Consider the following 12,266-nt stretch of genomic DNA (forward strand, 5'->3'; position numbering starts at 1 on the left):
GGAAGCTCCTTGGTAACCGTCCGCCCGCCGCCTAACCGGGGAGTGGGGGGGGGGGGTCCGACCACCCCGCCGGAGCCCGAAGGGGCGGGGGCCGGCGGCCGAAGAGCTCACTCAAGGGCACCCGCCCACCCCCGCGCCTCTGGGCGCACGCGCAGCAGCCGCAGACTCCTTTATTTAGTCCGCGATGGCTTCTCTCGCGCCCCACCGTCCTCCTCCCGAAGGCGGCTCCCTCCCCGCGCATCCCGGAGCCCCCGGGAACAGCCTCGAGCGGGTCCCCGAGCGGGACTATCCCTAAACTGGAACGGCAGCGGCCAGATTTGCGTGTGAGGAAAAGAAGCGGCAACCGGAAAGACCTGCCGGGTAGCGAGGAGGCGAGCCAGGCCTCAGAGGAAGAGGAAGGCCGGGGCGGGCCGAGGTTTGCCGAAGGCGGCGTTCCGGAGCCGCGCGGGGCGGGGAGGCAGGCAGAGGGTGGGAGAGGAGGGGCGCGGCGGAAACTGCCGAGGTTTTCCGAAGGCCGCGGCGTCCGAGTTGCCCGGATGTAGTTGGTGGAGCGGCAGCGGCGGCACCAGCGGCGGCGGCGGCGGCGGCAGGAGGCGGAGGAGAAGGACCAGGCAGCGGCGGCGACGGGGGGAGGAGGGGAGGAGGCGGCGGAGCAGGAGGAGGAGAAGGCGGAGGAGGCGGTAGCTCTCCGCGGGGCTGAGCCGGACGCGTCTTCTTGCCCCCTCCCCCCGGTTCGCCGCTGCCGCCGTGTAGTTGGCGCCGCTGCCCGGGCTGAGAGTGAGCGTGGTGTCGGCGGAGGGAGATGGCCCGGGAACGCCGGCGCCACTAACGGGGAGGTGCTGAGAGTCGCCGAGGGCGCGCCGGGCCCTGGTGCCGGTGCTGCCGCCCGCCCGCCGCCTGCGCGCCCGCCCGCCCGCCTCTCGCGGCCGCTCTCCCCCCTCCCCCGACACACACTCACAGGCCGGGCATTGATGGTAATGTATGCGAGGAAACAGCAGAGACTCAGTGATGGGTAAATTGTCTTTTCGTTTCGGGCCGGGCCGCAGCGCGGGCGGGGGGCGGTGGCGGCGGCGGCGCGGGGAGGGGGGGGGGCTGTTCCTCCTTATCTGGTGCTGGCCGAGCCGCCATTTTTGTTGTTAACCCTGATCCGGATCGGGCTGGGGAGGAGGAGCAGCCGCGCGAGCAGGCGAGGACTGAGTGAGTGTGGAGGCAGCGGAGGGCCGGGTTCGCGGCGTTTCGCCCTCGTTACCGCCTTTGAGTCGTGTGTGTGTGTGTGTTCGTTGCCGGTACGTTTGGTAGGTCTCCCGCGGGGAGGGGCGCTGGGGGGGCACCCGTTTTCTTCCTCCCCGCCCGAGGTGTCTCATATCGCCGTCTCTCTTCCTGTTTTTCAGCTGTCACGACCGGAGGGGGGACTCGCAGCCTTACCAGGTACCAGCCGAGGCCGGGGTGGAGGGGTGGGTGGGGGGACGGAGGGGGAAGGGAGGAACTGCTACTCGAGCGCAGGCTTCAGAAGTCGCTACAGGCCCTTCGGTGCAACAAATCTGAAACTAGCACCGCGGGTCCCCTTAAAATTCGTGTTTGGTGCCATTAGCGCTCTCCAGCAACGTTGAGTGACTTATTTTGACAGGTGACTGGAGGAAGTTCAGGGTTTGTTTTTTCTTTTTTTCTTTTTTTTTTTTTTTTTTGGAAAAATATTCCTAGCCAGGAAGGACCTGACTCGATTATTTCAGTGTGAAGGAATCGATGGGATGAGGTGATAGGTGACTTCTAAGCAGTATTTATTTATTGTATTTGGGCACTAAAAATAACGTAATGATATTTAAATTAGGAGGGCCTAGGAAGAAATGATTAATTGATCTGCAGCTCTTAGTATGTCCTAAACTATCTCCTCCCCGTTTGAATGGTTTTGGCGCAAGGAATTGCCTTACTAGTGAGAGATAGTGCTTTTCTCTTTGTACGAATTGAGATCTTTGGATACTTGGATAATTAATTCTAATATAGATGGCTCTAGGTATGTAAGGTTCCTTTTTGTTACTGCGGTTTCTGCATATCAAGTTTTTAAAAATTATAGAAGTGGGCCCTGTTTTGAGGGGGAAGAATCTCATAAACGGTAACTATCAGATGACACCAGAAGTAAATACATTCTGCTTAGTACATTTAATCGCTTAAAGGGGTTTCTAAGCTGATAGTTCTGTTATTGGCTAGCCGGAGTTGTTAAAGCTCAAGTTAAAAGTCTTAGGTCCCTTGAAGTGTAAAATCGTTGTTCATTACCTTTGGATAGTCAAGAGATTAAACTCTCTTGAATCTGCTCCTCTGAAACATTGTAATTACACACTGTGAAAGACTGGTCTATTATGGTTGTCTTAAATGTGTGTTAGAATAAAACTGAACCATTTTTCTGAGGGAGTTCCATTAAGTTATGTTAGGAAATAGGAAGTATTGACCAATGTTTTTATACCTTAAAATTATTTTTCCACACCTGCAAGAGTAGGTAAGTTAGGCCTGAAATGTTTTATTTGAATCAGAAAGCTGGAGAACCTGATGCTTTCTTTTTTTGTAGGTTTTCAGAAACCTGCTTCTGCTTATTTATGCCTATCAGTTGTAGAACACAAGATTACACTAGTATACAAGATCACGGACGATGGAACTAGTACATGAGTTTCTACTTTGGGCTAAACTTTGTAATTTGCAGAAAAACTTACTATGGAATTAATGTGCCAAGGTGTTTGGTTTCTGGTATTTACAGTATATTTAATGAAGTGTTTTTTTGTTTCCTTTTTTGAACATGATTTGTATGAGGAGCCTTATCATAACTCTGGGGCATTTAAGTCTTGTCTGAAAAACTTAGAGGCAGAATTGAAAATGGAAATTTTAATTTTATTGATAAAAGTTCACGAAACTGAAGTTAATACGCCATATGCTAAAATTGATTTGGTTTATTGTTAAGTTTAAAGTTTCAATTCTTTCTCTCTTTTTTTTGGGGGGGTGATGTTTTACAGGCACTTAAGTATTCATCGAAGAGTCACCCCAGTAGTGGTGATCACAGACATGAAAAAATGCGAGACGCCGCAGATCCTTCACCACCAAATAAAATGTTGCGGAGATCTGATAGTCCTGAAAACAAATATAGTGACAGCACAGGTCACAGTAAGGCCAAAAATGTGCATATTCACAGAGTTAGAGAGAGGGATGGTGGTGAGTAGCTTTTTTAATGAAACTTCCACATATATTTAACAATAGCTCTGTGTAAAACAATAGGTAGCAGTGATATTTCCAGCCTGTGGACATGACCATATGGTTGTGTCATCAAAATATTTTATTTCCATCAATTAATCCCTAAACAAGTCACTATAGAAGTAAGGTGCTGATCTGAGGAGCATCTTAAAATGGATACCAATGGCATGTAATAAGAGAATGCCTTTATATGAATATAACCTATCAAATGCTTTATTAATGATGAGAAAAATGCAGAACATTTTTCCAAGGAAGGAATTTTCACCTTTTCAAGTAAAGATTTCAGTTTATTTGGCTCAGTTTAAAATTTTTATTGCTGCTTCATTTACTTTTATAAGGAGTTCAAATGTATTTCCTACTGATACATTATGAATTTAAAAGTTCAGTAGGGTTTTTGAGATAGTTTACAGGTTTAAAAAACCACTTGTGATTATAAAATTCTTATGGGTTTTTGTTGTAAGGATTTAAAATGTTACTTTCTGTATTCTCCAGGGTCTTATTAATGTAATTTCTATGCTGTGTTCATACAAATATTCAACTTTTTAAAAGTATGCCTCATTTCTTTTGTATAGTGCTGTTACCCTTAAGTTACTACCTTACCTCATCTTAAGTTCGTTGTGGTGGGAGGCTAAGAAAAAGTAAATAAAGTAAATTCAATAACTTCAGATTTAATTTGCCCAGAATTTATCAAAAAATGCAATTTCATGTCTAAAGCATGTATTGAGCAACAAACCAATTTCACTAAGGTGATTAAAACATGTTTTTTCCCCACTATAAAATTTCTCCTTAATAGGTAACATGTTTGATATACAAATATTCAACAGTGATTGTGCTTTTAGAAGCTACTAAGGAAACTCGAGTGCCATGTGGCTTTCTGCCTCTGACTGCCAACTACCTTCTCAATACTTCCTTTTAAAAAATATCCTGCATCTTCTGGTCTTCTTTTTTGCCTCTTGGGATGGAGAACTGCTTTGTTCAGTGTGCTCAGATAACTCGGAAACATGGGTCTCCTCTGTACATAGTTACTGGGTTGAGGAAATTAGCGATGGTCAGAAGATGGTCAGATTGTGTTGAGATGGAAGAATTTAGATGGTTATTGGATGGGAGGTGAATATAGTTCTGATGAACATAGCTGTAGTTCTGTGCTACTTATGCAGATAAACTATATTTTTGTTTGTAAGTAACCAGTAGCAGGTGGGTTTGGTTATTAAGTGTTAGAAGTTCTTTGATGGCAAAATTACTTAAACTATTAATATTTTTAATTTTGTGGATAAATTTTCCCTTGTGTTATGTACAGTCTGAGATGATACCATTCTCAATCACTCTTATGTAGTGGATTTCATCTTAAACGTTAGCTCTTGGAAGGCAGGTACTGTTTGCATTGTACTGTGCTTTATTTTTCAAATTTTGGTGATTGTGACAAAATAGGATGTGGCACTTCATCTCCTTATGGATAAGTATCTTGGGTTCTCTTTTAGTGATTGTGATCTGGTTTAATGTATCATCAGTTTCTAAATCCAGAAGAAGTCAGTTAAGGTACTCTAGGAAAGTTCTGTAAATGCTTTCAAACATTTATAGTTAACTGTACCTGATAATTCCTTTATAGGTTAAATAATCCCAAGACCATTCTGTTACTTATTCAACAAACATGGGGCAACAATTGTGTTGTATTCCTGGAAGTAAAGATAAAATGTGATCCTGTCCTGGAAACAAGTTTGGAAGACTGACTCTTGTCAGCTAGTGGTGGTTTTAGCTTAACTGCTTACTTTCTCTGTACTCCTTTTTTCTTCATTTTTATTTTAATTTTATTTCTTATATGAATTCCAGATACCTTTTCTAGGATTTTAGTTTTCTTTCTTTGCATCTGTTTGCTGATTCTTCCATTTGTAAGAAACTTCCTTGTTTTTCTGATAGTCATTTGCCGAGTTAGGCCCTACTTTCTGATTTGCTTTTTAGCTGCTTATCTGTCTTCCTCTGGAGACTTTAATAGAAGCTCTGTTCTGAAGTTTGGAGTGCAGATTTGGTGTCCATTCTTTTAAAGATATGAAGTCATTTTCTCATTTTAATACTTATTTTGTCATTATACATTGACTCCAGGTGTTTGCCTTGATTGCTGATACGTGTTTGAAATGGAGTTTTTCAAAGTGTATAAGTATCATCTTATTACAAACATTTGTATCTTTTTAGATTTTAATTTTTAAATATACATTTATGTATAGATATCTGTACATAGATAGATATTTGTCTATTTAAACGCGAAGCCATTACCCAAAGTCAGATGGAAGTGAATTGGGTTCTCTGCCCATGTGTTAAGAAACAACTTGATATAAGAATGGGTTACTACATTGTTTATTGATTTAATATCAGATGTGTTTTCATTTTAGTGTTTTAAAAAAATCTAATGAGTTTAGTAAATACCTAATAACGTAAAAGCCTACGTGCTATAAAACAAACGGATGTGGAACTTACAAAATGTGTTTGTTTTTTTCCGAGATTGGATTTTACTGGCATCTATCCACATCGCAACATATTTTTTACAGTAATTACTAGATGTCTTCTGTAGCACCTTGGATTTCCTTGAAAAGTGCCAGTTCACATGTATAAAATGATTTTAAGTAATTTACCATGAAAAGTAACAAAGCAATTATTGAGAAGGATTGTCTATCGGATTGTTTGTCCTAGAAATCCTTAGCTAAAAGACTGACTGCAACATAATATGTGCAGTTAAGAGTTAAATTTTGTCCTTTAGGATTTATTAAAGGGAATGTGGTTTATTGTAAGTAAAGGGAAGTTCTGTGAGAGTATAATATTTTAACTTCGTGAATCAAGCTATTTTTTATGTATTCTGGGATTTATTTGCAAAGCAGTCTTTTGTTTAAAATGTTTTGTTTAAAAATAACCAAAACCAAGAATCTTAAGGGTTTGTTTTTTTTTTTTTTTATAGCTTAGACATGTTTTAAAAGTGCAGCTGACATCCAGACCTTAGAAGTATGAGCATACAATTCAGGTTGAATTTGTATTTTCGTGGAATTTTAAAAACACTTTCTGTTTGGTTATGAAAGTATTTTTTCTGGAGAACGAGTTTCAAATGATTATTTTACCAAGTAACTAAATTTAAGAATGATGATAGTACAGATGAGTTTAGGAGGGAAAGGTATCTTTACAAGGATTCTGGAAAGCTGTTCCACAAAACTTCAGCCTCGTGGGAGTTGTTCCATTTTTTCATACTATTCCTCTCAGAATTAACTGTTAAGAAACTTACAAGATACATTTGGAATACTTTTTAGAAACCTCTTTTCTGGGGAGACAGCTCAATTGACTGATAGCAGAATAATCTTTATTGTTTTTCTGATTTGTTGGACTTCATTGAATTTGCATAGCTTTTTAGTTAGCATTCAAATATCTTTGAGTACAAAGTAAAGTACCCTTAGTGGTTTAGTAATTATTGTTCTAAAGATTTTAAAGTTTTTAGCTGCATAGTGAAAGCTTTTATCTTGTTTTGTCATTTAGCTATATATTTGGAGATATTCAGAAATGTATTTTCATCTAATTTTCAAACGAAGGATACTTTGACATTTGAAATTGTTCAGTAGAAACTGGGGATAATGGGTACTTTTATAGTTTTTAAAATATACTTTAGTAACGTTTGAAGCTTTTCATGTTGGATGATAGACTGGTACTTGTGTAACATGGCCTTATAGTTACTCAGATAACTTTGTTTTGAATAGAAAGGAAGTATGCTTTGCATTTATAATGCTAGAAAGTATTATAAAAATAAACAGTTTAATTTGATCCTCATGTTGCTCTTGGGAGGTAGAACAGATAGCATCCCTGTTTTACAGTTCTACAAATGAGGGAAAATTTACTTGTATAAAATTGAATAGTGGACTCTAGAAATTGGTCCTCTATACTCTGGTAGATTGTTCACACTCTCAGATGAAACATTTAAGCATATTGAAAGCTTATTTGGTGGGTGTTTACTATAGCACAAATTAATTTAAAGTCAGTTTGCTTGTATCCTCTTAATGCTTTCACCCAGCATCCCCTGTGGTTACATCATACCTAATTTAGTACATTATCAAAACCATGACATTGACATTGGTACAATATATGTGTGTAGTTCTAGACCAAGTTATCAAGTCAGTGTTTTAGTTTTAGAAAGAGTTTTAATGTGAAAGTTGACCAGAGTTTTTGCTTTGATATTTAAAGGCTGTCTTGATTGAACAAAATGTTTTTTAGTTGTGTAAGATACATTTAAAGTTTTTGGTGTAACATATTTAGGATTTTTGGTCCATAATTCAGGAAACTTATTCTAGATTGTCTCTGTTAAGCATCTGCTTCTTGTCTTCTGTTGTGCAGAATGGTTGTGGTGTATGTAGTTTATCATGTTATGCTTGAAAGAGTAAAGATAACAATGAGCTGGGGCATCTTTACAGGGTTTCTATAAGTGGGACTATTGCGCTTCTGGGATTCTGTCCTAAGAACTGGAGATAACTCTTTGTTAATCATTTCAAAACCAGTTACTTAGGTCTTGCAAATGTATCCTAAGAAGAGTCTCCTTTCCATTTATGATTTATGTGATAAATCATAATTTTGAAAGCTCTTTTACATTGTTTCTCATCTCATTCTTTAACAACTCTTTGTGAAACAGGCTGATGAGGATTATTCGTGTTTAAGTGGTTGTTCTTAGAAATATAATTTGAAGATCAAGCTAAGGTTTCATATAGTGCTAAAAACTTGCTTTCCAGTTTCAATAATTAATAGTAGCCTAAATACTTCACTTGGATTGCACTTATAACCATTTTTAGTAGTTAAAATGCAACCATTATACTCCTAGCTACTATCTTCTCTTACCGGGACTGTGTAAGAGCCTGCTGAATGGTGTTCTTTTTGCTTCACACAATCATTTCCCCCCACAGTCCAGAGTGGTCCACTAAAATACTGGTCAGTTCACATCACTCTTGCTCAGAACCCTCCAGGGACTCTCTGTTACTTACAAGGCCCATATGAAAATACTCTGTGTAATCTGGTGTCTGAGTTTCTTCAGCCTCTTCACCTACCACTCTTTCCCCTTGTTTGTGCTTCTCCATTCTGGCCTTATAGGAAGAAGTTCGTTCTTATCTCAAGGATACTGCATGTTACGCTCCTCCTCTCTGGGACGTTCATCTTTCTGTATGTCCTCCTGGTGCGCTTTCACTGAATAATGTGCTTAAATGGCATCCTCTCCCAGAGGCCTTCCCTAGTGTTTGTTCCTGGTCGCTCTGAAACAGCCATCCCCAGCACTGTTTATCCTTTTCATTGCTTTGTTCCTTGCTCATATTTAACATGACTTGATGTTATTTATTTATAGTCATTCTGCTATAACATGACATGTGTTCCTGAAAGGTTTCATGCTATGCAAAATAGCACCACAGGACCTACGGGAAAAATGTGGTTAGGGGCACATTAAAAAGATAGAAATCTAACAAATCCTAGCATAACATTAAATGGTTAAGGAGTCCATTAATAGTGCAGTACATATGGTACTTTGACAAAGACCTGGAGTTAGCTTGTGGAAGTGGGCATCTTTTGAAAGGGTTGCAGATTGTGAGTTATTGTGAATTGATGGGAAGAGGGTTACCTGAAATAACCCTCGTAAAGTTGTAACACAAATTGTGGATGGATAAGAAAGACTCCTACTGGCAGGATGAACCGAGGTAGCTGGCAGATGTTTGGGGTGTGCTTGTGAATTCCTGTGTAGCTTGGTTCAGCTGGGTGCAGTTAGTGTTTTTCATAGGTGAAACCACTCAGAAGTGGTAAATTTGTTATGCTCAAATAATTTCCTGATTTATCAATAGTGCTGGGACAAATTTGTGTTTTCAAAATAAGTGTTAATAGCAGAACTAACTGTATTTTAGTTTATTTTTGCTTATCTTCTGTGGAATACGCTCTAGAACAGAGAGCGAGTTTGTTTTGCTAACTTGTATTCCTATTGCTTAGAACAGTGCCTGACACCTTATAACATTTCAGTAAATGGGTAGATAGAATAGTAGTGGGATTGTCAGTATAATTTAAGGGAAATGAATATTCCAGTTTTCTGAAACAGCGCTTCTCAAACTTCAATGTGTATAGTAATCACCTTGGGATCTTGCTAAAATGCATATTGTAGTTAAGTAGTGCTGGGGTTGGTTCCAAGGCTCTGTATTTTTAACAAGATCCCACATGGTGCCCCTGTTGCTGGCTGCGTGTGAGTAATGGATCTACAGCAGCTCTGTCCAGTGGAAGAAGATTGTGAGCCACAAATGCAAATCCCACGTATAGTTTTCTAATAGTCATAATGAAGAAAAGTAAAGTACGATTAATTTTAGTATATTTTATAAACTAATTTGTCCAGAATATTACTATTTCAACATGTACTTGATATTTTAAAAACACTTAAGATTCTTTACATTCATATTTTTGTGTGAAGTCTTTGAAATCCAGTATTTTACACCTGTAGCACATTTCAGTTTGGACTAGCCACATTTCATGTGCTTACTTGCCACATGTGATTATTGGCTACTGAATTGGACAACACATATTCTCCATATTCTGCAGAATATGATCATTCTGTTGAATGATCTAACTTCACATACTCCTATTTCTCTAAAGAAATTTTTCTTTTTTAATTTTTTTTTTTTTAACGTTTATTTATTTTTGAGACCGAGAGAGACAGCATGAACAGGGGAGGGGCAGAGAGAGAGGGAGACACAGAATCGGAAACAGGCTCCAGGCTCTGAGCTGTCAGCACAGAGCCCGACGCGGGGCTCGAACTCACGGACCGTGAGATCATGACCTGAGCCGAAGTCGGCCGCTTAACCGACCAAGCCACCCAGGCGCCCCACTAAAGAAATTTTTCATATGCCTGATGATTGAAATATCACGTAAAATGCAAGGTATGGTTAGAGTTGATGAATCCTTGAGCCATAGAGTGCTCCTGTACTAAAATTTTTCTCTGTTAGGACCCGTTTGTGATAGAAGAATTAGGAAATGTGGAGAATGGGGGAAAATAAAATTGCCTTAAATGCTGTCACTTGGAGTTAATCAGTTTTCAGAGTATACATTTTTATGTTGTAAAATATCAGTAGGGTTCCACAGGTAGCTTTTCCAGAATTTTTATTAAAATGGTTTCATATTCCGTATTCTGTTATGTCCTTTTTGGGGGCTTGTATTTAAGATTTGTGTAGTGGATTCAGTGGACACTTGGTGTTGATGGTATCAGTCTCAGAGGACTGATCAGAAATACTTTTTAGTTCTTAGAGAATATGCGTATTTATCTTTTATCCTTACCTAATAGATTGAAGTCTTCTTTCAGTTAGATTAGTGTTTTAAGTCTAGGCTCTGATACTTGTAGCTAGGTGATGTTAGGCACACTACATACTATGAATTTTTGTGTCCTGTTCCCCTAGGATTGTTGTGCCTGTTATGTATCTAAAACACTTCCAAGCAGTTAGGTGAGTGCCTTGACTGTGGCACCCTAAATGATTAGGTTTACTCGTATTCCTGTCACTAAGTTAGTGGTAGATCAGCAGGTGTAGGTCTCAGGCTACTGCTTTCTTTAGAGTCAGGAAGGAAAATACTAGATATTTTAGTTGCCGACTGAGGAGCCTGGCAAGTGAGAGCCGTGTCGGGGGCGGGGCGACACGACACGGCAATTTTAACTTGGTACCTGCTCCTACCCAGGACTTCGCAGTTTAAGGTTTTTAGGATAGATGTAAGGATAATTTCCCTCAGATGTGGCTGCTTTTTAGAATCACCTGAGAAACTTAAAGCTACAAGTTCCTTGACTGCCTCTGAATTACTATAAATCAGAGCAGTTTCTAGGATGTAGCCTAGAAAACTGAATTTTTAAATAAACATGAATTTAATTTATTTATAAAGTGCAGGTCTAGAGAGAGTACATGTAAGAGGAGGAGGAACTCTGAGCGAGATTCAGGAATCTAGAAGTTAGAGTGGTTATTTGCCAGATCATAACGTTAACGTGTTACCTTGAGTTTTAAAGAATTTTCTTCTCTTTAATCTTTCCTAATTTATAAATAGTACAATTTCTTTGTAGTTATACGTTAAATACCTAACCTAGTGTTCTGTGGCACATACATCTGATGCCCTACTGTAGAATTCGTGCTGGACGATAGACAAGTTTCTAACCAGTATCAGTGACTGGGCAGGCTGCTAAGCTACTGGGGTGGTGCCAGGAGCCACTATCACTGCGTGAGGTAAAACTGTCCTTGATGCTCCGTGTCCTCCGCCGCCACCCACCCACACCGTCCCTGTGCGTTCACATTGTCGTGAGACTGTTGAATGGTGAACTTCGTTTAGTTTTTGTTTGAGAAACAGGTTTCGCCTGTTGGCGTACTCTGGCTGACTTCAGGTGTTCATAAACCATTTTCTTAAAATTGACTTTTGGGAATAAGTGCATTTTAAAAGAAACTTAGGATCTGAGTGTGGCTGGTATATTTACTTAGTGTTTTTTTAGTCTTTTGTTTAATCTTTCGTTACTTTTGAATCGTGTGACAGTATACCAGAAGAGCGTGACATATGTTGGCTTCTTCTGAAAGATTCTGACCTGTGCTGTCTGAACAGAGTTAGTTGTTTTTGGTAGCCAAAACGCAACGCTAGCAAAATGCGGTATTTTGAAATATTTTGGCTCATATGAGGGAGAAGATCATGGTAAAATTTCTTCACCTAATATACTGCCTGTTGCCTTTTCTGTGGTGGTTTGGTCCAATTTATGCCGGTTTTTTTTGGTTTCCTCAGGGTTTTAAAGCATTTGTATATATAGTATTGTATGCGTAAATATCCGAGTCTCATTTATCATGGGACGTTTAAACTATTAAAAATGTTAAAGTCACAAAGCAGGAGCTATACTTAGTAAACCTTAATTTTATATTTTTGTATAATTATAATAGTTCCTCTTTTATATAACTGCTAAATGTCAATGTTGATTATTTTGGAGAAAGAGGAAAAAGTGCTTAGCCCCTCAGAGTCTCCTCTTTGATTTGGGCCAGTTTTAT

General features: G+C 39.9%; 1 protein-coding gene across 6 annotated transcripts in view; it reads left to right on the forward strand.

Annotated features, from left to right (window-relative positions):
* The first annotated feature begins 328 nt into the window (after window positions 1–328).
* The window catches only part of WAC (WW domain containing adaptor with coiled-coil), an 86,294-nt gene continuing 74,356 nt past the window's right edge, over window positions 329–12,266 (forward strand). For 2 of the 6 annotated variants that reach the window (XM_047066442.1, XM_047066447.1), the window contains exons 1-3: window positions 807–1,012; window positions 1,392–1,428; window positions 2,982–3,195. In XM_047066442.1, the coding sequence (XP_046922398.1) occupies window positions 972–1,012; window positions 1,392–1,428; window positions 2,982–3,195 (292 nt within the window). In that variant the 5' untranslated portion in view covers window positions 807–971. Of the gene's footprint in view, window positions 416–806; window positions 1,013–1,391; window positions 1,429–2,981; window positions 3,196–12,266 lie in introns of those variants that run through there. The other 4 variants (XM_047066443.1, XM_047066448.1, XM_047066444.1 and 1 more) reach the window with 3 other exon arrangements.

The sequence above is a fragment of the Lynx rufus genome, unplaced genomic scaffold, assembly GCF_022079265.1.
Source record: "Lynx rufus isolate CCGP_SWC_20201006 ecotype Redwood Valley unplaced genomic scaffold, mLynRuf1.p SCAF_7, whole genome shotgun sequence".
In the NCBI taxonomy this organism is placed as follows: domain Eukaryota; kingdom Metazoa; phylum Chordata; class Mammalia; order Carnivora; family Felidae; genus Lynx; species Lynx rufus.